At 42.7% G+C, this 23,422-nt stretch overlaps 1 protein-coding gene across 1 annotated transcript; it reads right to left on the bottom strand.

The window, feature by feature from the left end:
* Positions 1 to 2,118: 2,118 nt before the first annotated feature.
* Positions 2,119 to 21,626, bottom strand: LOC137361858 (deleted in malignant brain tumors 1 protein-like). The gene is made up of 8 exons (XM_068026461.1): positions 21,314 to 21,626; positions 12,721 to 13,035; positions 10,077 to 10,391; positions 5,488 to 5,802; positions 4,040 to 4,357; positions 3,876 to 3,956; positions 3,715 to 3,787; positions 2,119 to 2,176 (listed from the first exon to the last, which is right to left on the bottom strand). Exons 2-8 carry the CDS (start codon positions 12,941 to 12,943, stop codon positions 2,119 to 2,121), a joined length of 1,383 nt encoding a protein of 460 aa, XP_067882562.1. The 5' UTR covers positions 12,944 to 13,035; positions 21,314 to 21,626.
* Between the last annotated feature and the right edge of the window lie 1,796 nt (positions 21,627 to 23,422).

The raw sequence follows: 23,422 nt of genomic DNA, 5'->3' as shown, positions 1-23,422 counted from the left end.
GTGTTGACTGAGGAAAAAATTTCAATCAAGTTTGTTAGAAGCGATCTCTCCCTAACAAAGCCATGCTGACTGTCCCTGATTAATGCCTGCCTCTCCAATTGGAGATTAATCAGGTTCCTCAAAATTGTTTCAATATTTTCCCTTCCACTGACGTTAGATTCACCTGCCTGTAATTACCTGGTTTACCCCTGCTACCCTTCTTGAATAATGGTACGACATTCACTGTGCTTAAATCCTCTGGTCCATCTCCTGTGGCCAGCGAGGATTTGAAAATGTCTGTCAAAGCCCCTGCTGGATCTTCCCTTACCTCACTTAACAGCCTAGGTCACATCTCATCTGGGCCTGGGGATTTTTCTATTTTAAGCCCGCTAAAACAACAAACACTTGCTGCCTTTCAATGCTAATTTATTTAAGTACTTCACAAACCCTGATCTCGACACCGCCATCGGCCGTCTCCATGGTGAACACAGATGAAAAGAAATCCATTAAAGCCGAATTTACGTCCTCTGCCTGCACATTGCAGACGGCCATTTTGATCCCTAATCAGTCCCATTCTTTTCCTGGTTATCCTCTTGCCCTTGCATTGGGCGTTCCCTTGATCTTCCTCACCAGTGTTATTGCATGCCCACTCTTCGCTCTCCGAATTCAATTTTTAAGTACCCCCTATACTTTCTGTACTCCTCTCGGGAGTCCGCTGTTTTTCAGCGCTCTGAATCTGCCAGTAGCCTCCTTTTTGCTCCTTATCCAATCCTCCATAACCCTTGACACCCACAATATCCCTGGAATTGTTCGTCCAAACCTTCAACTCTATGGGAACATGTTAGCCCTGAACTCTCAATATTTCCCTTTTGAAGGTAAGAGCCAATGGGATCCAGGGCAATTTGACAAATTGGATCCAAAATTGACTGAGTGGTAGGAAGCAAAGAGTAATGGTCGAGGGTTGTTTTATTGAGTGCAAGCCTGTGACCAGTGATGTACCACGGGGATCGGTGCTGGGACCCTTGCTGTTTGTAGTGAACATTAATCATCTAAACCTGAATATAGGAGGTATGCGGAGTAAGTTTGCAGATGATGCAAAAACTTGTGGTGTCGTAAATAGTGAGGAAGAAAGCCTTAAATTACAGGACGATATAGATGGGCTGGTAAGATGGGCAAGGGAGCAGCAAATTGAATTTAATCCTGTGAAGGGTGAGGTGATGCATTTTGGGTGGAGTAACAAGGCAAGGGAATATGCAATGGATGGTAGTACCATAGGAAGTACAGAGAGTCAGAGGGACCTTGGTGTACTTGTCCATAGATCACTGAAGGCAGCAGCATAGAAAGATAAGGTGGTTCGGAAAGAATATGGGATTCTTGCTTTTATTAGCCAAGGCACATAATATAAGAGCAGAAAGGTTATGATGGAGCAGCATACAACGCTAGTTAGGCCACAGCTGGAGTACTGTGCACAGTTCTGGGAACTGCACAGTCGGAAGGATGCGATTGCACTGGAGAGGGTGCAGAGGAGGTTCACCAGGATGTTGCCTGGGTAGGAGCATTTCAGTTATGAAGCGAGACTGGAAAGGCTGGGGTTGCTTTCTTTAGAACAGAGAAGGCTGAGGAGGGAATATGATTGAGGTATACAAAATTATGAAGGGTATTGATAGGATAGATAGGAAGAAAACTTTTCCCTTAGTGCAGGGGTCGGCGACCAGGGGGCATCGTTTTAAGGTAAGGGGAAGGATATATCGAGGTGATTTGAGGGGAAAAGTATCACCCAGAGGATGGTTGGAGTCTAGAACACATTGCCTGAAGAGGTGGTAGAGGCAGGAACCCTCACAACATTTCCGAAGTATTTAGATGAACAATTGAAATGCCATCGCATCACATGGGCCAAGTACTGGAAAATGGGATTAGAATAGGTAGGTGCCTGATGGTCGGCAGAGATACGCTGAGCCGAAGGGACTGTTTCAGTGCTGAATAACTCTATTAATCTATTACTCTATGACCTGATCTCCTGCTTGTGATCGTTTGTAAACGACTGCCAGTCTAGTGAGGTTACAAGGCTCGATCTTATCAGCTTTAGGACTGTCTTCTTACAGAGCCTGTTCTGGTCGGATCCTTGGCAGTGCTCGGCGCCTATGCTGTCCCAGCTATAGAATCTTTCTTTCGAGAGAGAGGTCTATTTCTATAGGAACTTTATATTATTATGAAAAGTGTCATTTATTAAGCGTCCCATTCCTTATAATAAATCAGGAGTGATTTGGATGGGTGAAATATGAGTGGAAGCGTCGTTTTGGAATGTTGAAGCACCGCTGGTGAATACAGAAGGTCCTAGACAAGTATCACCTGTCAAAATAACAGTCAGACACGGTTAGACAGCTCGATATTGGATGCCCAGAGCCGGAATCTGAAAGGCTGGAACTGATAACCAATGGATGAAGGAAGATTAACAGACAAGTAAATAGTTGAATGCACAGCTTAAAAAGTTGAAGTAAACTTCCGGATCCTTTGTTACAATAAGTAAATTCTTCCAGAATTTCATGTATGATGTGCTGAACTCTCACAGTGAATGTGGACACTTCAAATCACTCTCCATTTTAAATGTCACATTTTACTAAATCCTTAGCACATTGAATGGAGAAAATCAGCAACAAAAAAAAAATGTGTTTCTAACAAGGCCACTTGACAGTCCATAGAAATCTGCAAGGAACGAGAGTTTTGCATGCATATGACACAATATCTGGGACCTTTCGTTGGATCCGCGGGAAGATATGAACCTCACCTCTTCTGATTGACTTTTTCTGTATAACCACCATCAGTGAGATCAACACACAGATTAGCAGAACTCCGAAGCAGACCGCAACTAGGATGGAAGTAGTTTTATATCCCTGTTCTTAATGACAATAATACAGAAAGGTTTAACACATACACAGTCCGTCTTGCACAATAACATATTGACAAAAGGGAGTTAATAATTATATCCACTGCTTCCGGGCGATGAGTCAGGCTGAACATTCCGCAATATGTGTGGTGCACATTGCACCAGAGGGAAGTGTGAGCCAGTCTAAATTACAGAGACAGTGCCCCCATGTTTCTGATGAGAACACGACAGTTCAGGTACAGCCAGAATCTGAAATTAGCTGAATTTCAACCAGACCATTTGAAAAATGCGGTGAGGAAAAGATATTCCAGTCAGTGAGAAAGTGCTCATAGCATCTTGAGAAAATGACTACAATACCAATTCAACTAATTCAAACCCTAACGCTGGCGAGGATACTAATAATGGTAAGTACCTGCAGATGTGGACGGGACAGCAATTGGAGGCACATCGAGCCCTGTGGAGTATATTGTACAAAAGGTTCAGGAGGATGAAATTTCAGCACTTTCCATTTAAACGATAAATACTGTTCTTAATTTCCGGAACTAGTGAGTCAATTTAACAAAACAATGAACCCTAACCCCACTCTCCAAACCCTGTCACCCTCACCGGAACAAATCACACTGGCATCTTCCTTGTGATCACAGTCAGACTGAGCCGGCGATGAAGAAGGACAGTCGGCCAGAGAAGATTCGCTTCCAGTGCATTTCACCTCATCCAGCCAGATAACACCGTCACCCTAGGAAAAAGTAGCTCCTCCTGGGGCCAAAAGAGCGTGACCACAATCCAGCTGTCTGCAGACAACATTGGCATCGGCCATATCCCAGGAGTCATCACACACCGTGCCCCAGCTGTTATTGCACAATATCTCAACTCTCCCGGAGCAGTTGGTGTTACCTCCAAACAGGCGCAACCAATGTCCAGAATCTGGCAAAGAGAATCAATGGTTATTATTGATGTAGTATAAGAAAGGAGTACATGTCAGATAGTTGGTATAATAAAGAGGAAGTAGCACCTGGTGAAAGCCCACGTTTGCAATCATATTCTCGAATGCAGTCCTTTGATCTGTGGTGCTGCTCCTTAGTTACTTTTGCTTCTGTTCAGAAGAGAAACATGCTGACTGTATCAGACACCAATGTTTGAAATGACACTCGCACATTTAGAGGTTTGTTGTGTTACCTGAACAAACAACACCAGCATCCTCCCTGTGTTCACAGTTGTGTTTACCCCACGGTTCTTTTTGACATTGCCAAAGGAACGATTCGTGTGAAATACATTCCATCCCATCAAGCCAAATGGGTCCGGATCCTTCTCCAAATGACTGAGCATAATAATCGATAGAACTGAGGGGACCGCACTGTAACTGTTTGCAGATCACTTCTGCATCAGGTCCATCAAGTGTATCCGAGCACACTGTTCCCCAGGTGCCATTGTAGAACACTTCCACTCTCCCCTCACAGCGATGCTTCCCATTCACCAGCCGCAGCTCTTTGTGCTCTGTCAATGACACAAGAAATATCCAGATAGTTAGATTGATAACTCGTTGTATGTTCATACTGCACAGCTCAACACATGCTGCACCGGTTGTGTTTACTGATTTCCAGTAATTATTTCAGAAAAGCGATAGAAAAACACCGACAGCCCATAAAGTAATAAAGAATAATCAACACGGATTTCACAACAGAAAGACAAACAACGTTATTGAATTCTTTGAAGAAGTTACAGAAAGATAACAGGGATAATGCAGTCGATGTAATATGCATGTTTTTTTTTCAGAAGGCCTCTGACAAGGATCATGACTGGGGTCAGAGCCTGTGAAGTCAAGAGATCAGTGGAAGAATGATAGGAAACCAGCTCCAAAGCACACCGTCCGGGTACAATGTGGTAACCCAGAATGGCGGAAGGTGGGAAGTGGTGTTCCACAGGTCTGGGGTCACTGCTGCTCAACATTTACATGAACGATTTGGATTTAGACAAGGGAGACTTAATTTCAAATTTTAAGATGACAGCAATTTGGGGGTATAGTAAACACTAAGAAAGACAGAGACAAAATACGGGAAGACGTTAATAAACGGGCCGAATGGGCATACAATTGCCAAATGAGTTGAATACAGATAAGCCTAAGGTGCTCAGTGTTGACAGGAAGAATAAAGAGGCCACGTACTTCTTGCAAAATAAGAGTGAAAATGATATAGATCAGCAAAGAGACCTCGGGATACAGAGGCACTAATCACTTCTGAAGTGACAGAGACCGAAGCGAGTGATCATAAATATAGGATAATCCCGAATAAATCTAATAAGAAATTCAGGAGAATTTTTTTTTTTTACCTAGGGAGTGGTTTGAATTTTGAATTCCGAACACATGCAATTGCTGAGGTGATTTGCACTGATGCCTTTATGGTAAAGCTATGCAGGTACATGAGGCAGAAAGAAGCTAGAGGATATGCAAAGAGGGTTAGGTGCAGTGATGTGGGGCGATACTCGTAGGCAACGTAAACACCACATTGACCAGTTCGTCCGAATGGCCAGATTCCGTGCTGTCCAATGTATGTATTTCGAAGTAATATCTTCCCTGTGAAACCACGTGCACAACACTACGGAAAATGGGAACATGGAAGCACCTTTACCTGAACACATGATCCTCACATCTTCTTTATGAGAACAGTCGTGGTTACCCCACGATGCTGAGGGACATTCCCAGAGAAATGATTCGTTACTGGAACACTTCAGTTCATCCAACCAAACTGGCCCTGAGCCTGGTCCACAAGATGCAGGAAGTGCCAGGTCCAATGCCTTTCCACAACCCAGCTGTTTGCAAACCACGTCAGCGTCCGCCAGATCCCAGGAATCATCACAAACTGAGCCCCAAGTCCCATTGTAATAAAGCTCCACTCGGCCAGTACATGGGCTTCCACCGTCAGCCAGCCTTAACTGCACGTGGTCTGTTGGATAACAGTACATGAGGATTATACTTTCAATAGACATTCACATCATCACTCAATACAACTGATTTTATCATCACCAGCACAAAAAATGAAGGTTAAATGCACCGGTGACAGGTAAAAAAAATATACAACAGAATATCTGTTTACACTTACTTCTTACATAGAATGTAAAGAACGGCAATGTTTCAGATATGCTATTACATCTGGCTTTGACAAGTTCTGATCTCCAGTTCACCTTTTATGTTTTGAATGCTGTGTACGGTGTCAAGCAGGCAATCACTCACACGATTAACAGTTAATTTATACTCATGTTATATAACTGTATCTGTTCTTTATCCATGTATGTTACCCTTATTTGTTATCTTGGTCAGACATTTACTGCCATCTGCTATTTCCCTCATCTTCAATTACAAGTGACTTGCATTTATCTAGCGCCATTAACGTAATTAAACATCCCAAGGCGCGATACAGGAGTGATATCAAAGACATTTTAACACAGAGCACCGAAAAATATATTAGGTCAGATGACCAAAAGCTAAGTCAAAGAGTTAGTTTTTATGCAACGTCTTAAAACAGAAAGACAGGTTGAAAGGCAGAGAGATTTAAGGATGTAATTCTAGAGCATGTGACCTTCGCAAATAAAGGCACGGTCGCCAATGGTGCACAATTAAAACCAGGAATGACAGCAAGATTAACACCAAGATTCCAAGCTGTCTGGCTGAGTGACAGACAGTTGGCATGGCGAGAAATGGAGTTGGAGACAAGGAAACATGCGGTGGGGACTGATGGTTTCTATCTTTTCAATACAGTGTTGGAGGAATTTTCTGCTGATGCAGTACTGAATGTCAGCCTGGAATTCTGACAGTGTACAGGCATTGGAGGGCTCAAGAGTGTTGAATGTGAGGTAGAGTTGGATACAGTGAGATACATGTGGAAACTGAGGCTGTGTTTGCGGATATCGCTGAAAGGCAGCATGTAAATGAGTAATGAAGTGTCAAAGGATCGATCCTTTGGTGACACTATAGGTGACTTTGAAGGAGCGGGAATGAAGCCATTGCAGGCCACTTTCTTACCATGACTGCATGGATAATACTAGAACCAGCTGAGTGCAGTCCCACCCAGCCGTGTGTTAATGGGGAGGAATTGGAGAAGTATTTCATGATCAATCATATAAAAATTTGAGACAAATCAAGAAAGAGGAGGTGGAATCGTTTATGTTTGTCACAATCACTTCGGATGTCGTTTGTTTTCGTCCTGTGGTGTGAATAGAAAATTGATTTGCGGAATTGAAACATGCAGCTTCATATAAGATGAGCATGGATTTGGGAGGCGACGACACATTCAAGGACTTTGGCGAGGTACGAACAGTTGGAGCTGGGGCAGTAACCTGCATGGACAGGTGGTCAATGGTTCCTTTCTGAGGAGAGGTGTGATGACTGCTGATTTGAAGGAGAGGAGCCTGAACATGTAGAGAGAGAGAGAGAGAAAGAGAATCGTTAATATTGCCAGCTAACATGGAACCCAGGAATGGAATGTTTGTGTTCAGTAGTTTAATAGAAATAAGGTGTATCCAGCAAAATGTGGATACCATCAACAGCACAGGTTCAGAGTGAGAGTGAAGGATTCTAGGAGAGAAACAAGGAATGTGAATTCAGGGTGATCGTATGGGATGGGGGTGGGAACTGATAGGAAGTTAGGCCTGATGGGTTGGGGAAGAAAAGGAAGTAGTGGAGGTGACTGAACGGATGTTTTTGAACTTTGTGACAAAAAGTCTATGAGCTCCTCTCAATTATTTTTGGAGTTCAGGGTGGATGAGGCAGGGGAGTGGTTCAGGAGGAAGATTTATGATGGAGAATATTTGCTGTGCATTTTCTTTGCCTTCCTGGATAATCTTTGTCAAACGGGAGGTTTTAGTGAAGATGAGGAGGACCCAATGATGCTTTTTGTGATTGATCCATTCAGGATTATATTACCAGATAGTTCCCCACATGTCACCGTGCCTTTCTTTTTTTTATTTATTTTAGGGAATGTTGGTGTCACTGGCAAGACCAGCAGTTTAATCCACGCTATTTATTACTTCATTATTACTTTACTACTCCACTTCATATTGGAGAATGTAAGGTCCACAAGTACTGCCCTTAAACATCAGCCTTGTAATATGCAGTATCTTCGTGCAGAATTACGTTCTAGGGTTGTGTTGATTACTACATTATCATAAATCAATTTAATATTAATAGCATAAGAGAATCACTTACCTTTGTAAGGATGGGACTCTGTCTTTGACAAGGAATATATTTGAGCAATTTTAGAGACATAAACCGCATGTCTGAACAGAGAATATGCAGACTTGTCTGTCCAGACAGACTGCTGCAATTATGTTAAATGAGCAAACGAAACTTGTGAGGCACATTAGCAATTGCTATTGTCTGCAAAGATTCAATGAACTAAACGACTAATTCTATCAATATATGACTGTTGGACCGGACCAAAGAGGGCAGAAAACAGGATCTGTCTGCAAAATGTTGGACAGGATCAGGAAGCGCCTACAGGCAATTGGACGCCAGATGTGTAGACCTCCTGGCTAAACAGAAACCAGTATTTAATCTGGACTGGACAAAAATGATTGGACTAATTGAGTCAGGCACTTTGGAGAGTAAACATCAGCAATGTGACCCATCAGATACAGAAGTAGAAGACAAGGAGAAGACACATGGCTTCTGTAGGTGGGCATAAATGTTGGGTGGAGCTTAACATCTACCTAACTGAAGAACAAGATGACATACTCGACTCTGTCCAGTGACTGAGTGTGTAATAACCATTCAGCACTGTAAACTTCTGACGTGAAACGCTGGATGTATTGATTTCCGCAGTGTCCGAAGAAAATGCTTACTGTAACCAATCGGTATCAAATCTGAATCATTAACTATCTCATATGTTGTAAGTTCCACATGTCGTATGCAAATAAATGTTCATTGGAACAACCCGAAAACATCTGCCCACACTCAAGCCAAAAGACTTGCAGGTTGTTAGGTAAATTGGCCATTATAAATTGCCCCTAGCGGTGGTCGGGAAATATAGGGACAGATGGGGATGTGGTAGGAATATGGGATGAGTGCACGATTAGTATAAATGGGTGGTTGATGGTCGGCACAGACTCGGTGGGCCGAAGGGCCTGTTTCAGTGTTGTATCTCTAAACTAAACAAAACTAAACTACACTCTGCATAATGCAACATCCCCAGAACACATGACTGCATTAACATGCTACACAATGAAACTTTAAAGTGTCTAGTCCAAAACATCTGTCTACTTTTATACACAACCTAATGAAACTTGCACCAGACCAACTCCCACACAGCTACCTCCACTTATATACTATGCAGTAGAACTGATTGCAAGCTTGGCGCCGGATTTGATACCACAGCTGAGATTCCAATTCCGTATTCTCTTTATCATAAGGCCGTTATCTTTCACCTCTATCATCATTCACCTCCCTTCCTGCCTCAGCCCATCTGCTGCTGAAATGCTCACCCATGCTTTGTTGCCTGCAGAATCGAATATTTCAATGTTCTCCTGGGCGATCACCCATCTTGCATCCTCCAGAAACATCAGCTTATCCAAAGTTTTGTTGCCTGCCCGACATGAAGCCCCTCTCAGGAACGCCATGGCACTCGACGATCTATTGGTTTCCCTGCGATCAATACCTAGAGTTTCCAAATATGATCTTCCTGTTCAGACACCTTCATGCTCTCCCCCTACATCAGTATAACCGTCTCCAGCCTGAATCACTTCAGGAGCTCTGCTTTTTTCTGAATACAGCTTCTTGTACTTCACCCACTTCAATTGCCCACAACTTTCAGTTTTGCCTTTAACCATCTAACCCCCAGATCTGAATTTCCACCAGAAATATTTCCGTGTCTCCGGCTCTTCAAATCCAACCATCTGACTAAGAATTTCGTCACCCACTCCATCATCTCTTTGTTTGGCTCTGTGTCAGTTTTCTCTCCGTTTACATTCCTGTTAAACCCCTTGTGATGTATGTTTTAATTGAAATTTCTGTAATACAAACGTTCTTGCTGTTTAATTGTGTCCGTGTCCTCTCTCTCTGTACACCACCCCAGCTCCCCGACCGCCCACCATCCTCTCCCACTCTCCTCGAGTGAAATTACTGGTTTGAGAAACACAGGAACAAGTAACCGATATTATCACTTTTCTCAGCAGATTAGACATTTCACTTTTATGTTTTTGTAAAAGCAGTGAAGAATTTGCTTACCTGAACACAGGACCCCAACATCCATACTGTCAGTGAGAGACGAATTCAATGTGAATAAGCTGCAGTTCTGGAGCTGCAATTCGTTTCCTTCACACTGGACATCATTCACCCAGACGGGTCCTTCACTCTCTCCGTCCTTTGACTCGTTATAAGCGGCTGTCGCTTCACCACAACCCAGCTGTGTACAGACTACGTTGGCATCATTCAGGGTCCAGTGTCTATCCTGCAATCTCCCCCAGCTGCCATTGTGGTAAATCTCCACTCGCCCATCACACCAGCTTCCCCCGTTAGTCAGTCTTAGTGACCAATTTTCATCTACAACATGAAACACATTGAGAATGGTGAAACTGAAGCAAAATATCTCAGAATTTACTGCCACCCGAAAAGTCATTAATATTAATGTTTACTATTCCTGTCATCATTGTTCAGAAGGCTTGTTGAAAGATCATTTTCACCATTACCTTTTCTCTGTAAATACATTTTAGAGACGGACCGAGTAGCTTACGGTTGCTGAACTGGGGACAGAGGGTAAAATGAACTGTCGGTGATAGCCGAGGGACTGAAGGTCGTCCTCCTGTCCACATGCACTGATATTCCAGCTCTCGCCCTGTACTTGAAAATATCATCAACTTTTCTTCCAATTTATCCTCCTTATATTCACATGGTCCATCTTCAACTCTTCCATTCTCTTCCTCAACATCTCTGTCTCTGCTTCTGGGGATAGGTTATTAACTAATATAAAGAGTAAACCCAGTGACTCTCACAGTTACCTTGTCTATGCTTCCTCACACCCCAATTCTTCGAATGACTCTATCACATTTTTTCACTTGCTCCATCTGCAATGTCTGGTGATGCAAACTTCCATACCAGTGGTTCCAGATATGTATTCCTTTTTCCTCAACCGAGGACTCTCCTCACCTCCTCATCCACCCACCATAGTTGACAGGGCCCTCAAGCACGTCCATTCCATTCCCCAAACGTCTGCTTTCACCCTTTCCCCCTCCCGGAACAATGATAGGATTCTGATTCTCCTCATCTTCCACTCCATCAGCTTCCATATTCAACAGATCATCTTCCACCATTTTCACCACCTTTAATGTGGTGCCACTACAAATCACATCTTCCCCTTCCCTCCACGTTTAACATTCTGAAGGGACCATTCGCTCTGTGGCACCCTGATTCACTCTTCAATCATTCTCAGTTCCCCTTCCCCCAGGACCTTCCCATGAATGCGCTGGAGGTGCAACCACTGCCCTGTTACCTACACCTTTCTCACCATCCAAGCCGCCAAATACTGCTTCCAAGTGAAACAGCGATTTTCTTGTACTGCTTTCTCTTTAGTATACTGTATTCACTGCATTGACTGATCATGATACCGTCTCCTTTACATTGGGACACCACACATAATTGAGTGCTTACTTTGCACAACACCTTTGTTCAGTCTGCAAGCTTTACCTTTAGCTTCCAGTTGCCTGTCCTTTTCATTATTTATTCCGCTCCCACTCTGACATCTCTCTCCTCTTTCTCCGACACAGTTCCAATGAAGATTAACATAAGTTTGAGAAACAGCACTTCCTCTTTCCACTAGACTCTTTACAGGCTTTAGGAATGAACACTGAATTCAGCAATTTCAGGAAAGATTCCCTCCCCTTTTTGGAACGATGTCTTGCCTTCCAATTTGCAGCTTCTCTCGAAATGTGTTTTTCACTTGGCCCATTCCTACCTCTTTCTGCCTTGCATTGTCCCATTTATCATTTAATTCTTCCTGCCTTCCACCATATCACAGATTGTTCCTTTCGTTATTTCCTTGCTTTCCCCTTTCTTTAAAAACTGTTAAATCTCTAACTTCTGATGAAAGATCAGCAAACTGTAAGGTTGATTCTGTTTCTTTCACCGTAGATGCTGCCAGAACTTCTGAGTATTTTCAGCACTTACTGTTTTTATTACCTATATTTTAAATTGTGAAAAGTGGGAGCAATGTGCGTTGAGCAATGTCCCACGTACAGCTATCAGTTAACTGAGCAGATAATCTGTTATGAGAGGGCGCTGGTTGAGGGATAACTGGGAGAATTGTAATTTACATCAAGTTTGTGAACTAATCAAAGACATGGCATATTGGTGAAATAACGAGTTACTTCACTCACGATCATTTTATTGCCCTTAATGTAATGGAAATTAAAATTTATCTCATGTTATTTAGCTGGAAACAAGTTCACAGTTTTTTCTATTGTACAGCTGATCTTTGCAGAGAATTCCATGATAATTCATATTTGAACGGCCAACATTGATAACAGTTTCAATGCTCGAGCAACATTTCCATTCTATGGCAGTGGTCCAGGGAGCAAATTGCTGATTCTATAGCCCTTGAGCAATGCCCTAGATTTACCACAAAAGAGATATTATATGAGCGATAAGTACTAATCACGAGACATTGTATGTATTCAATGTTTACTAGAGTGAAGCTCTTTGATTAATTTGTAATTTAATTCAGACCAATAAACCGACAAACACATCTCAGAATCTTCGTGTCGAAGGAAGCATGGGATCAGCAAAACTAGTGAATCAGCGACCTGTGGAAATAGTTAATGATGCTTGACAGCAGAACAGTTGGTGTATTTCAGTTCAATTGACTGAGATGACTCACCCGTACAGATGACACTGGCATCATTTTCATGGGAGCAGCTAAACTGTTCCCAGGATGAAACAGGACAATCCCACAATCGCGTCTCATTCCGCCGACACCTGTAACTTTCCTTCCACACTGGACCGGCTCCCTTCCCAAAGTGAGCTCCTCCCGGGATTGAGGTTACTGTCCCACACTGCAAGTGCTCACAGACCACGTTGGCGTCTTCTAGATCAAAGTACATGTCACACAGCGTCCCCCACTGGTCTCCGTGCAGCACCTCCACACGGCCAGAGCATCTGTTCGTCCCATCAACCAATCGAGGTCCATTTTTCCCTGTATTGGAAACCAATCCAAATCCAAATAATTTTTAAATCATCCTCTGCATAGAAACAGCAAAATAGAAAATGGGTATAAAAGTTGAATCTTATGTACACGATTATCTCTCCATACTTTATACAAATTATCTATCAAAAAACAATTCGAATTACCACAGCAACACAAAAGCAAAATACTGCAGATGTTGGAAATCTGAAATAAAACAGAAAATATTGGAAATACTGAGCAGGGCTAGCAGCATCTGTGGAGAGAGCAAGAGAGTTATGTTTCAGGTCTGTGCACTTTCATCACAATAATTACTACAGGACCTCTTTAAGAAGTTGGCTGAACACTCAAAAATTAACAGCTCTTCTTGCAAACGCTAATCGATTGTTGGTCTTTATCTCTTGGATTTTGGAATGTAAACGATGAAGGATGTGATGTTTCTGTTGTCTCTGTTGTCACGTTTGGGCACGGCACTTCACAAAACCATTGGCTTTGGAGGTTGTTCAGAACAGTGTCACCAGAATGGCAACAATGCTTAAAGAGTTACATTATGAAGACAAGTTGCATAACCTTTGTTTGTAGTAGATTTGGTTTGGAAGGATTACAGCTTATCTGGTTGATGTGTTTAAAATGGTTAAGGGGTTTGATAGATGAGCTATAGAAGATCTGGAGAACAAATACAAAACAAGCCCATTTAGGAGCTGCTTTTCTTTATGCGGATGTGGACATCTCTGGCAGAGGTGGCAGTTATTGCTCAACTCTATTTGCCCTTGAAACCGGTGTCAGGACCGTCCTCTTGAACTGCAATTGCCTGCATGGGGAATGTTCTTCTGCAATGCAGTAAGGTAGAGTTAAGGCAAAGTGTGCAAGCATAGAGTGTACCTTTAACTGCATGTGTTGGAAGCAGAGTGGGAAGTTTGGAATTTGGTAATTAGTGGCTAAGACTGAAATCTAGCCGTAACATTTAGCAATTCGCTTGGAATTAAAAACCAAACTGCAAGGCAGTTCATTGTTCGCAGTGAACTGTCAATCAGCTGTGATTGTGCGAACTCGGGTAATTACTGTCAGCTGGAAACTGTCTAAACTGTTGCATCTCGAATGTACCTCTAAAAGCATATAATATTGGACGTCATTGCAAGACGATTTGAATAAAGGAGCAAGATGTTACTGCACCTATACAGAGCTTTGGTGAGACCACACCTGGAGTATTGTGTGCAGTTTTGGTCTCCTTATCTGAGGAAGGATGCCCTTGTCATGAAGAGTGTGCAAAGTAGATTTACAAGGCTAATTCCTGGGATGGCTGGATTCACGTATGAAGAGAGATCGGATCGACTCGGACTATATTCACTCGAGTTTAGAAGAATGAGAGAGGATCTCAGAGAAACCTATAAAACTCGAACAGTACTAGACAGGCTAGATGGAGCGAGGACGTTCCCGATGGCTGGAGAGTCCAAAACCACGGGTCACTGTCTCAGGACATGGAGTATGCCATTTAGAACCGAGATGAGGAGAACTGTCTTCACTCAGAAGGTGGTGAACCTGCGGAATTCTCTACCACAGAAGGCAGTGGAGGCCAGATCTCTAAATATATTCAAGAAGGAGATGGATATCTTTCTTAATGCCAAAGGAATCAAGCGATATGGGGATAAACGGTAACAGAGTACTGAATTAGATGATAGGCCATTACTTTTTTTGAATGGCGGAGCAGGCTCGAAAGGGATGTCTGGCCTACTCCTACTCCTATTTTCTATGATTCTATTTTTAGACTTCTAGTAAGATTGCAATGTTAACTGAATACTTTATGAACATAGTGGGAAGTTAGAGTTTGCTAAGAGTAAGAATTCGGTGCAGAGGGGGAAAAGGAGGTATTTTTTATTCTTTCACAGGGGGTGGGAATTTCGGGCGAGGACAGCATTTATTACCAATCCCGAACTGCCCTTGCAAAGATGGTGGTGAGCCGCCTTCTTGTACCACTGCGGTGCATGCGCTTTCAGTACACTCACAGTACTGTTAGGAAGGGACTTCCAGGATTTGACCCAGCGACAGTGAAGGACCAGTTATATAGTTCCAAATCAGGACGGTGTGTGCTACGGAGGAGAACATGCAGATGGTGTTCCCATGCATCTGCTATCCTCGTCCTTCTAGGTAGTAGAGGGTGAGCGTTCGGATGGAGGTGTTCTGTTTTGTCTGTTAAACTGAAGTCAGTGACTGGAGCCACCGGTTTAAAACAGCGCCACAGCCAGCAGCAGCAGAACCCATTGGAAGGGGCTGAGAGGCAAACACCAGGCAAATCGAGGGAAAATCTCACTAAGTGAAGCAATTGTCATGTCAGAGTGTGAGAGGACGTGGGTAAGTTGTAAATAAGTATTAAGTTAATTGATGAGTGCTTAGTGTTTCGGCGTTAGCTGACCAGTAAAATAGTGTTAAAGCTAAAATGCATCTACAAATAATTTGACCTCTAAAATAAAGACAGACGAAGTTCTGGCAGAGCAGGTTTTTCTCGATATTGGAATGTGTAGATAATGGAACTGTCCCGAGGGAACTTGTCTGTAGTAGATATCGCCACCTGGAAACTCTCTGGCTCAGGATCACAGAGCTGTTGTGGGAATTGGAGAAACGCCAACACATATGGTAGCAAGAAGAGTATTTGACAGTTTGCTGCAGATTTCAGTCACACCTTGTAGAGAGCTGCAGGATCAGAATGAGGTTGTTGCAGCTTATAGTGCTCAGGAATGGAAATCCAGATGTAATGGAGAACGAGGATATACAGAAGTGAACAGGAACAAAGTCCTGGCTATTTGTGAGGATAAGGATGAAGACTGTCAGAAGGACAGCCAGAATGTTGACCGTGATACCTTGGAATAGGAAGCTGTTCAAAAGGAGGAGGAGTGGAGCATAATGTGATACTTTTAAGTGATTCAATAATTAGGGCATTAAGAGTTCCACACAGTATTTTCCCAACTTGTGCGAAGTGCGGGTTATCTCAAATCAGATTGCAAGAATGGAGGGGAAATATCCAGTCGTTGTGGACCATGTAGGGATAAAGAACATAGCAAAGAGTAAGCAAGAGGTTCTTTTCAGAGAGTACCAGGATCTGAAATATAAAATAAGTTCTCAAGGATTATAATCTCTGGATTATTATACAAGCCGCTTGCACTTTAGCATCAGAAAAATAAACGATCAGGGAGATGAACATGTGGTTGAAGGTTATGATGTTGGAAAGAGGTTTTACCTTTCATGGGACCCTGACACCTGTACTGGGATATTAAAGAACTATTCTGTTGGAATGTGTGGCACCTGAATCGGGTTGGGATCAGGGTCCCAGAATAAAGGATGAATAGTGTTGTTACAGGAACCTTAAACGAGTAAATCGGTGAGGGGAGGCTGGTGGGGGGCGGGGTGAGGGGGTAGAGCACAGTTGTAAATGTAGCATATCTAGGTGCTACAGGAAATGGAAAACTAAAACATGCAACATTTGAGTCAGACCATTTTACGGTTTTACATCACGTGCCTTTGCGCTGAAAACAGCAGTTGCTTTCTTGAAAAAGCAGTTGTTAGAAATACTGACAGACCGCAACGTTTTGGGCAGTGTACTCTGTCCATTGTCTGGAGAAATAATTGTAATTGGTGGAAGCTGTCTGTTTATATGTAGTGCAGAACGGGAATGTGGGCAGGATCTTACTACTGTTAGGTTATTACATGTTCCTGTTCTGGCTGTTATTGGTCAGTTAATTATATTGCATGAGAGGTCAGTAGATGTCATTATTCTTGCTGCTGATTCGTCAGTTATTGTGCATTGTGGCAAGTCAATCCATGCTACTGTTCTGGTCGTGGTATGTTGGCTGCACAACAGGTGCTTGTGCGTTTCTCGAGGAGGGAAACCCTGATATTCACTGAGGAACAGGCCACTTTTAGGGGGAAGGTCTTGTGTTTATCGATCTCCATAGCTTCCCTGACGCAGTGAACGGCACAAGCCTGCCATCAAAGAAGCTCAACTCAATGACCACAGCATTGAATGGTCCAATTCCAAACTCAACCTCATCTATTATGGACTGGCTTGCAAGACACGGGAACATCATAAGTATAAAAGAAACCAAAAACATGCAAAAATGCAAAAAATAATGCACAGATCTTCGTGAATGGCAGAGATACAATGAATAGCAAAGGATGACAAAACAGTTCGCAAGAGCTCCAAAGCTTTTACAATAACTTCAGAAATATATTGTCATTAAAAGCAATGTGGTCTCATGACGATGACAGTTGTGATATTATAAATGAAAATAAGGAAATGGCAGGAATTATGCAGAATTACTTTGCATCAGTATTTACATGCACACAACTTTTATTAAGGTTCTTTGTTGCCACAGTCGGCCAAATGCTGCCCTGACATTGAGGGCAGTCACTCTCATCTGGAATACAGCTATATCATACATGTTTGCATAAAGGGTGTGATGAGGTCTGAAGCTGAGTGGTCCGAACAAACCCAAACTGAGCATCACTGAGCAGTTTATTGGTAAGTACTGCTTGATAACGCTGTAAACAACACCTTCCATCCCTTTGTTAATGATAGAGAACAAACTGCTGGATCAGTAATTAGAAAATTGCAATTGTCACACTGCTATTTAAAGAAGGTTATCGAGTGAACCGAGGGAATTATAGACTGGTTAGCATAACAGCAGTTGTCAGGAAATTACTAGAGTATACATTTAAAGATGGAGTGTCTGATCACCTTGAAAAGTTACAGCTAATCAGAGAGAGCCAGCGTGGATTTGTAAAAGGTAGATCATGCCTGATGAACCTGATCAAATATTTTGTGGCGGTAACTGAAGTAGAGGACAGGGGAACCTCAATGGATGTTACTCAGATGAACTTCCAGAAAGCACTCAACAAAATCCCTCGTAACTGATTGTTGGCTAAAGTTGAAGCTCATAGAATTTAGGGAAAATTATTGACCTACTTAGGACGTTAGTTTAGTGGCAGGAGATAGACAGCAGGGATAATGGACAGATCATCTAACTGGCAGGATGTGAAGGCGCCGTCCCGCAGGAACCTCAACTATTCACCATATTTATTAATGGTTTAGATGACTGGATAGAAAGCCACATATAATTGACATACTCAATATTGCCATTAAAAGACACCATCAGCCATATTGTAATCATGTATATTTTAAGCATAACTTTACAAAAAAAAAGATTCAGTGACTGTGTAAAACTATTTCAATATTGGTGAGTGTGAGGTGTCCAATTTGGACTTTAAAAGATTACAGTACTTTATAAATGGTGAAAAGCCGGATGCAGCACAGGGAAAAGAGACTTCAGGGTCATGGGCAAGTACAGGAACGAAAAGCAAAACAGCCAATGGAATGCTGTGCTTTTTATCTAGTGGAATGGAATACAAGGGGCTAGAAATGATGCTACAGCGAAAAAAAGAAAACAGGCCAGGCACCATCTGGTGTAATGTTCAGCTATGGGCAATATGCGTTGGGAAGGATATGTTGACCAGGGAGACTGTGCAGCATAAGAGATGCTAGAATGATTCATCGGCTTCAAATGTTTCTGTTTTTTATTCATTCATAAGATGTGGGTGTCGCAGGCAAGGTCAGCATTCGTTGTTCATGCCTCGAAACCTTTCACAACTGGGTGACTTGTTAGGCTATGTAAGAGGACAGTTAAGAGTCAACAACATTGCTGTGGGTCTCTTGTCACATGTAGGCCAGACCAGGTAACAATGGCAGATTTCATCCCCTAAGGATATGACTAAACAAGATTTTTTTTTAATGACAATCGACAATGGTGTCATGGTCACCATTACTGAGACTAGTTTTCAATTCCAGATTTATTAACTGACTTTAAATTGCACTGACTGCGATGGTGGGAATTGCACCAGCGTCCCCAGAATTAGCCTGGGGCTCTGGATTGCTAGTCCAGTGACATTAACACCACGCCACTGCCTCACCTCACTATGAAGTAGGATTACACAAACTGTGGCTGGGTTCCCTGAAATTTGGAAGAGACTTGTCTTGATGTACAGAGGGATTTGGGTGTTCAGGTCCATTGTTCCGTGAAGGCGGCAACGCAGGTCAATATAGTGGTCAAGAAGGCATACGGCATGCTTTCCTTCATCGGACGGGGTATTGAGTACAAGAGTTAGCAGGTCATGTTACCGTTGTATCGGACTTTGGTTCGGCCACATTTGGAATACTGCGTGCAGTTCTGGTCGCCACATTACCTAAAGGATGTGGATGCTTTGGAGAGGGTGCAGAGGAGATTCACCAGGATGTTGCCTGGTATGGAGGGCGCTAGCTGTGAAGAGAGGTTGAGCAGATTAGGATTATTTTCATTAGAAAGACGGAGGTTGAGGGGGGACTTGATTGAGGTGCACAAAATCATGAGAGGCATAGACAGGTTGGATAGCAAGAAGCTTTTTTCCCAGAGTGGGGGATTCAATTACAAGGGGTCACGAGTTCAAAGTGAAAGGGGAAAAGTTAAGGGGGGATATGCATGGAAAGTTCTTTACACAGAGGGTGGTGGGTGCCTGGAACGCGTTGCCAGCGGAGGTGGTAGACGCGGGCACGATAGCGTCTTTTAAGATGTATCTGGACAGATACATGAATGGGCAGGAAGTAAAGAGATACAGACCCTTAGAAAATAGGCGTCATGTTTAGATAGAGGATCTGGATCGGCGCAGGCTTGGAGGGCCGAAGGGCCTGTTCCTGTGCTGTAATTTTCTTTCTTCTTTGTTCTTTGTTTTCACATTCCCAGCCTATCTCTTCCAGCTGCTGAAAAGTCTTTGGGAATTCTGCAGGTGAGCTACTTGCCACAGAATGCCGATCATCTGACCTGCTCCACTCGCCACTACATTATGGTAAATGGTCTAGTTCAGTTTCTTGTCAATGACAACACTCAGGAGGATTTGATGATGGTAGTGAATTCACTGATTATAATAGCAAGGGGAGATGTTATTGTCTCTCTTGTTGGAAATAGTCAGTACCTGACATGGAGGTGGTGAGTGTGTTACTTTCTGCCCATCTGCCCAAGTCTAAATAATGTCCTGATCTTGATGGAAGTGGGCATGAACTGTTTCTTAATCCGAGGAATTGTGAATGGAACTAAAGTCCATGCAATTACCAGCTAAAAGCCCAACTTCGGACATTTTGATGGTGGGAAGGTAACTGACCAAGCACCAGAAGTTACTTGGGCCTCAGAGAACAATTAGAAAACACATTTTTCTATAAAAACCGTGGAAATCTGGAACATTCCCGAAAGTAAAGAGCGGTGGATGTTACACTTAATCTAAATTTTCAGGACTAATATTGATAGATTTTTGTTAGCTCGGTGTATCAAAGAATCCGGTTCAAAGCGAGGTAAAGAGACTTGAAGAACATATCATCTATGATATAACTGAATGATCGAACAGGCTAGTGCAACGGAAAGCTGTGTACTGATAATGTGGATATGTGTCCGATCCTGTCATATTTAGCGGGTAAAATGCACACATTCTATAAAATAACTTTGCAATCTTTCACTTCTGGCCTGATTGCACTGAGCAGTGCTAGAGTACAGCCGTTATTTTATACCCTGCCGTTCAGTAAGTGTTAACGTGGGCACAGTGGAGCAGTGGTTAGCATCACAGCTCCAGTGACCTGGGTTCAGATCTGGGTGCTGTCTGTGCGGAGTTTGCACGTTCTCCCTGTGACGGCGTGGGATTCTGCCGCGTGCTCTGGTTTCCTCCCACAGCGAAAGACTTGCAGGTCGAAAGTAAATTGACCATTGTAAATTCCCCCTACTGTGGGTAGGTGCTTGGAGAGTGGTAGATAATGTAGGATTAGGATAAATGGGTTGTTGTTGGTCGGCAGAGACTCGGTGGGCTGAAGGACCTGTTTCAGTGCTGTCTGATAAGAATAATAACGTGGTCAGGGAGGGTCAGAAGGCTATTGTAATGTCGGATCATTCGTGGTGTTCAAATTAAAGTATCGAAATAGGCCAGTGCATATTCATTTAGTCAACTCCCAACTTGTGCAGCCAATATTCAATTCTAAATATACATTCGGTGCAGTGGGAAACAAACTTCCTTCTTGCAGAATAAATGTTAAGATTCAGAACCATCTTGTTTACGATTAATTGCGGGTATTTTGTACCACGTTCCACCAAACCTATCGCTGTGTTAGTAAGCTATAATGACTAGTTTAGATATGAAACCTTCAGACCGAAACATGGGAATGCCACCTTCTTCAGATTTCCAAATATTAAGCAGGAAGTTGTCTGCTTTTCAGTAAGTCTGTACTCACCGGAACAGATGACACTGGCATCGTTCCTGTGGCTGCACTCCTGCTGCGTTCCTTGAAAAAGACGGCAGTCTAATAAACTGGACTCGTTTCCAGTGCATTCAAAGATATCAGTCCGTACGAGCCCAGTGCCCTCTCCAAAATGAGCATATCTTGGCACAGACACGGCGACTCCACACTGAAGCTGACTACAGACCACATTGGCGTCTTTCAAATCCCAGTCAAGGTCACACACTGTTCCCCAGGTTTCAACGTACTGGATCTCCAGTCTGCCTGAGCATGGAGAGTCTCCAGATGTTAGTCTCGGATATCTGTGATCTGAATAAGCATATTATATCATAATTAGCATAATACGTTAATAATCACAATAATACAAATATTTATATTTCAATACGCATCTGATTAATCACAGATCTGGCAACAGTCGTTCTCAGATTCTGTTCAAAACTGATTATGCTGGAGTTCCTGTATCACTACTGCTTATATTGTGACAGGACTATCATGTTTAAAATGTTCCTTTATTTATTTACAACTTACCCAGTCTCCGTCACTGCAACTGAGAAACATGCACTGTATCAGCAGTTAGAACTGGGCAAGAAGGATTGTGTGACAAGAACTGGTGCTAGGAGTACTGTTGTTCATATTTAACATAAATGATTTCGACTCAGAAAAGGGACGTACAATTGTAACATTCACTAATGACATCTACTTGGAGCAATAATTAATACAAAGGCAGATTGTGAGAAAAATACTTTACGTTAACGAAATTGTAAATGAATTTTAATGCAGATAAATGTACACTGACACATTTGGGTAGCAAGACTGAGAACCCATATTCCTTGGACAATGATAACCTAAACTGCGTCAAGGAGCAATGGGACTTAGGGGTACAGATATAAAAATCAATAAAATAGCAATTCAGATTATCAAAGCTCTAGAAAATACAAAAAAAAGATTGAGGTTTGTTTATGAGAGATGCGTTGAAAGGGGAGTCACACCCATCACAAGGAAAGATTTGGTGTTGATTGGGAGTAGGTTGATTGGGTGCTAACTAGTCAGAGTTTCCCTACTTATCTAGGCAGTGTGTAACTGAGCAACTTTACACCATATCAGTTGAATCCTAGTGCTGCAACTGCTGTAACTGTACTGGATCAGCTTGGCTAGAGTTGTCGCTAGTTTTAGAGCACTGATCTTCAGCACTACAGCTGGGGTGTTACCGGGCCCTTAACTTTTGCTTTGTGCAGTGTGCTCAGCCGCTTCTCAATGTTATGTGCCGTAATCTTCGGATTGGACCAAACAATTGAACGCTTTTGCACAGCGCTAACGCATTGACATGAATTATCACATAATACTTCTCACCTTTTGTCAGTCTGAATAACTGCCTTTAACCCACACTTTGTTGACTGTTTTGTAGCCAGTTTGCTACAGTCTGTCATGATCACCCTTCAAAGCCCTTCGTCTGCAACTAGTTACCTTGAAACCACATCCACAGTTTTAAGTTTACAAACTAGACAGACAGTTTGTGACCAGCAAGATGCAGCAGTCAACATATAATCATCGAATCTTTACAACACAGAAGGAGGCCATTCAGCCCGTTTTGTCCATGCTGGTTATCTGTAAGAGCACCTCACTAGTCCTATGCTTCTGCCCTTTCTCCATAGTCATGCAAAGTTTTTCTCTTCGGGTGCTTGAACACTTCCATTTTGAAAGACACAATTGAATCTGTCTCCATCAGACTCGCAGGCTGAACATTCCGGATCCTAACCACTCACTATGTAAATAGGTTTTTCCTCATGTCACAGTTGGTTCTTTTGCCATCCACCTTATAACAATGGCCTCTGGTTATTGACCTTTCTGCCAAGAGGATCACTTCCTCTATCTACTCTGTCTAGACCCCTCATTATTTTGAACACCTCTATCAAATTTCCTCGCAGCCATCTCTGTTCTAAGGAGAGCAACCACAACTTCTCCAACCTATCAATGGAACTGAAGTCCTTCATCCCTTGAACCTTCCTTGTAAATCCTTTCTACACCCATTTTAATGCATTCACATTCTTCTGATGTGTCGTGTCCAGAATTGTACACAATACGCCAGTTGAGGTGAACCCAGTG

This window comes from Heterodontus francisci, unplaced genomic scaffold, assembly GCF_036365525.1.
Source record: "Heterodontus francisci isolate sHetFra1 unplaced genomic scaffold, sHetFra1.hap1 HAP1_SCAFFOLD_101_1, whole genome shotgun sequence".
Taxonomy (NCBI): Eukaryota; Metazoa; Chordata; class Chondrichthyes; order Heterodontiformes; family Heterodontidae; genus Heterodontus; species Heterodontus francisci.
This window is presented reverse-complemented; position numbering and strand designations above follow the sequence as displayed.

Coding starts and splice junctions, on each gene's coding strand:
- LOC137361858 (XM_068026461.1), bottom strand. CDS start 12,943: ATGTACTTTGATCTAGAAGACGCCAACGTGGTCTGTGAGCACTTGCAG. Junction 4,358..5,487: donor TGTGAGGATCATGTGTTCAG/GTAAAGGTGCTT, acceptor TGTCATTGACAG/AGCACAAAGAGCTGCGGCTG. Junction 3,788..3,875: donor CAAACGTGGGCTTTCACCAG/GTGCTACTTCCT, acceptor TCTCTTTGCCAG/ATTCTGGACATTGGTTGCGC.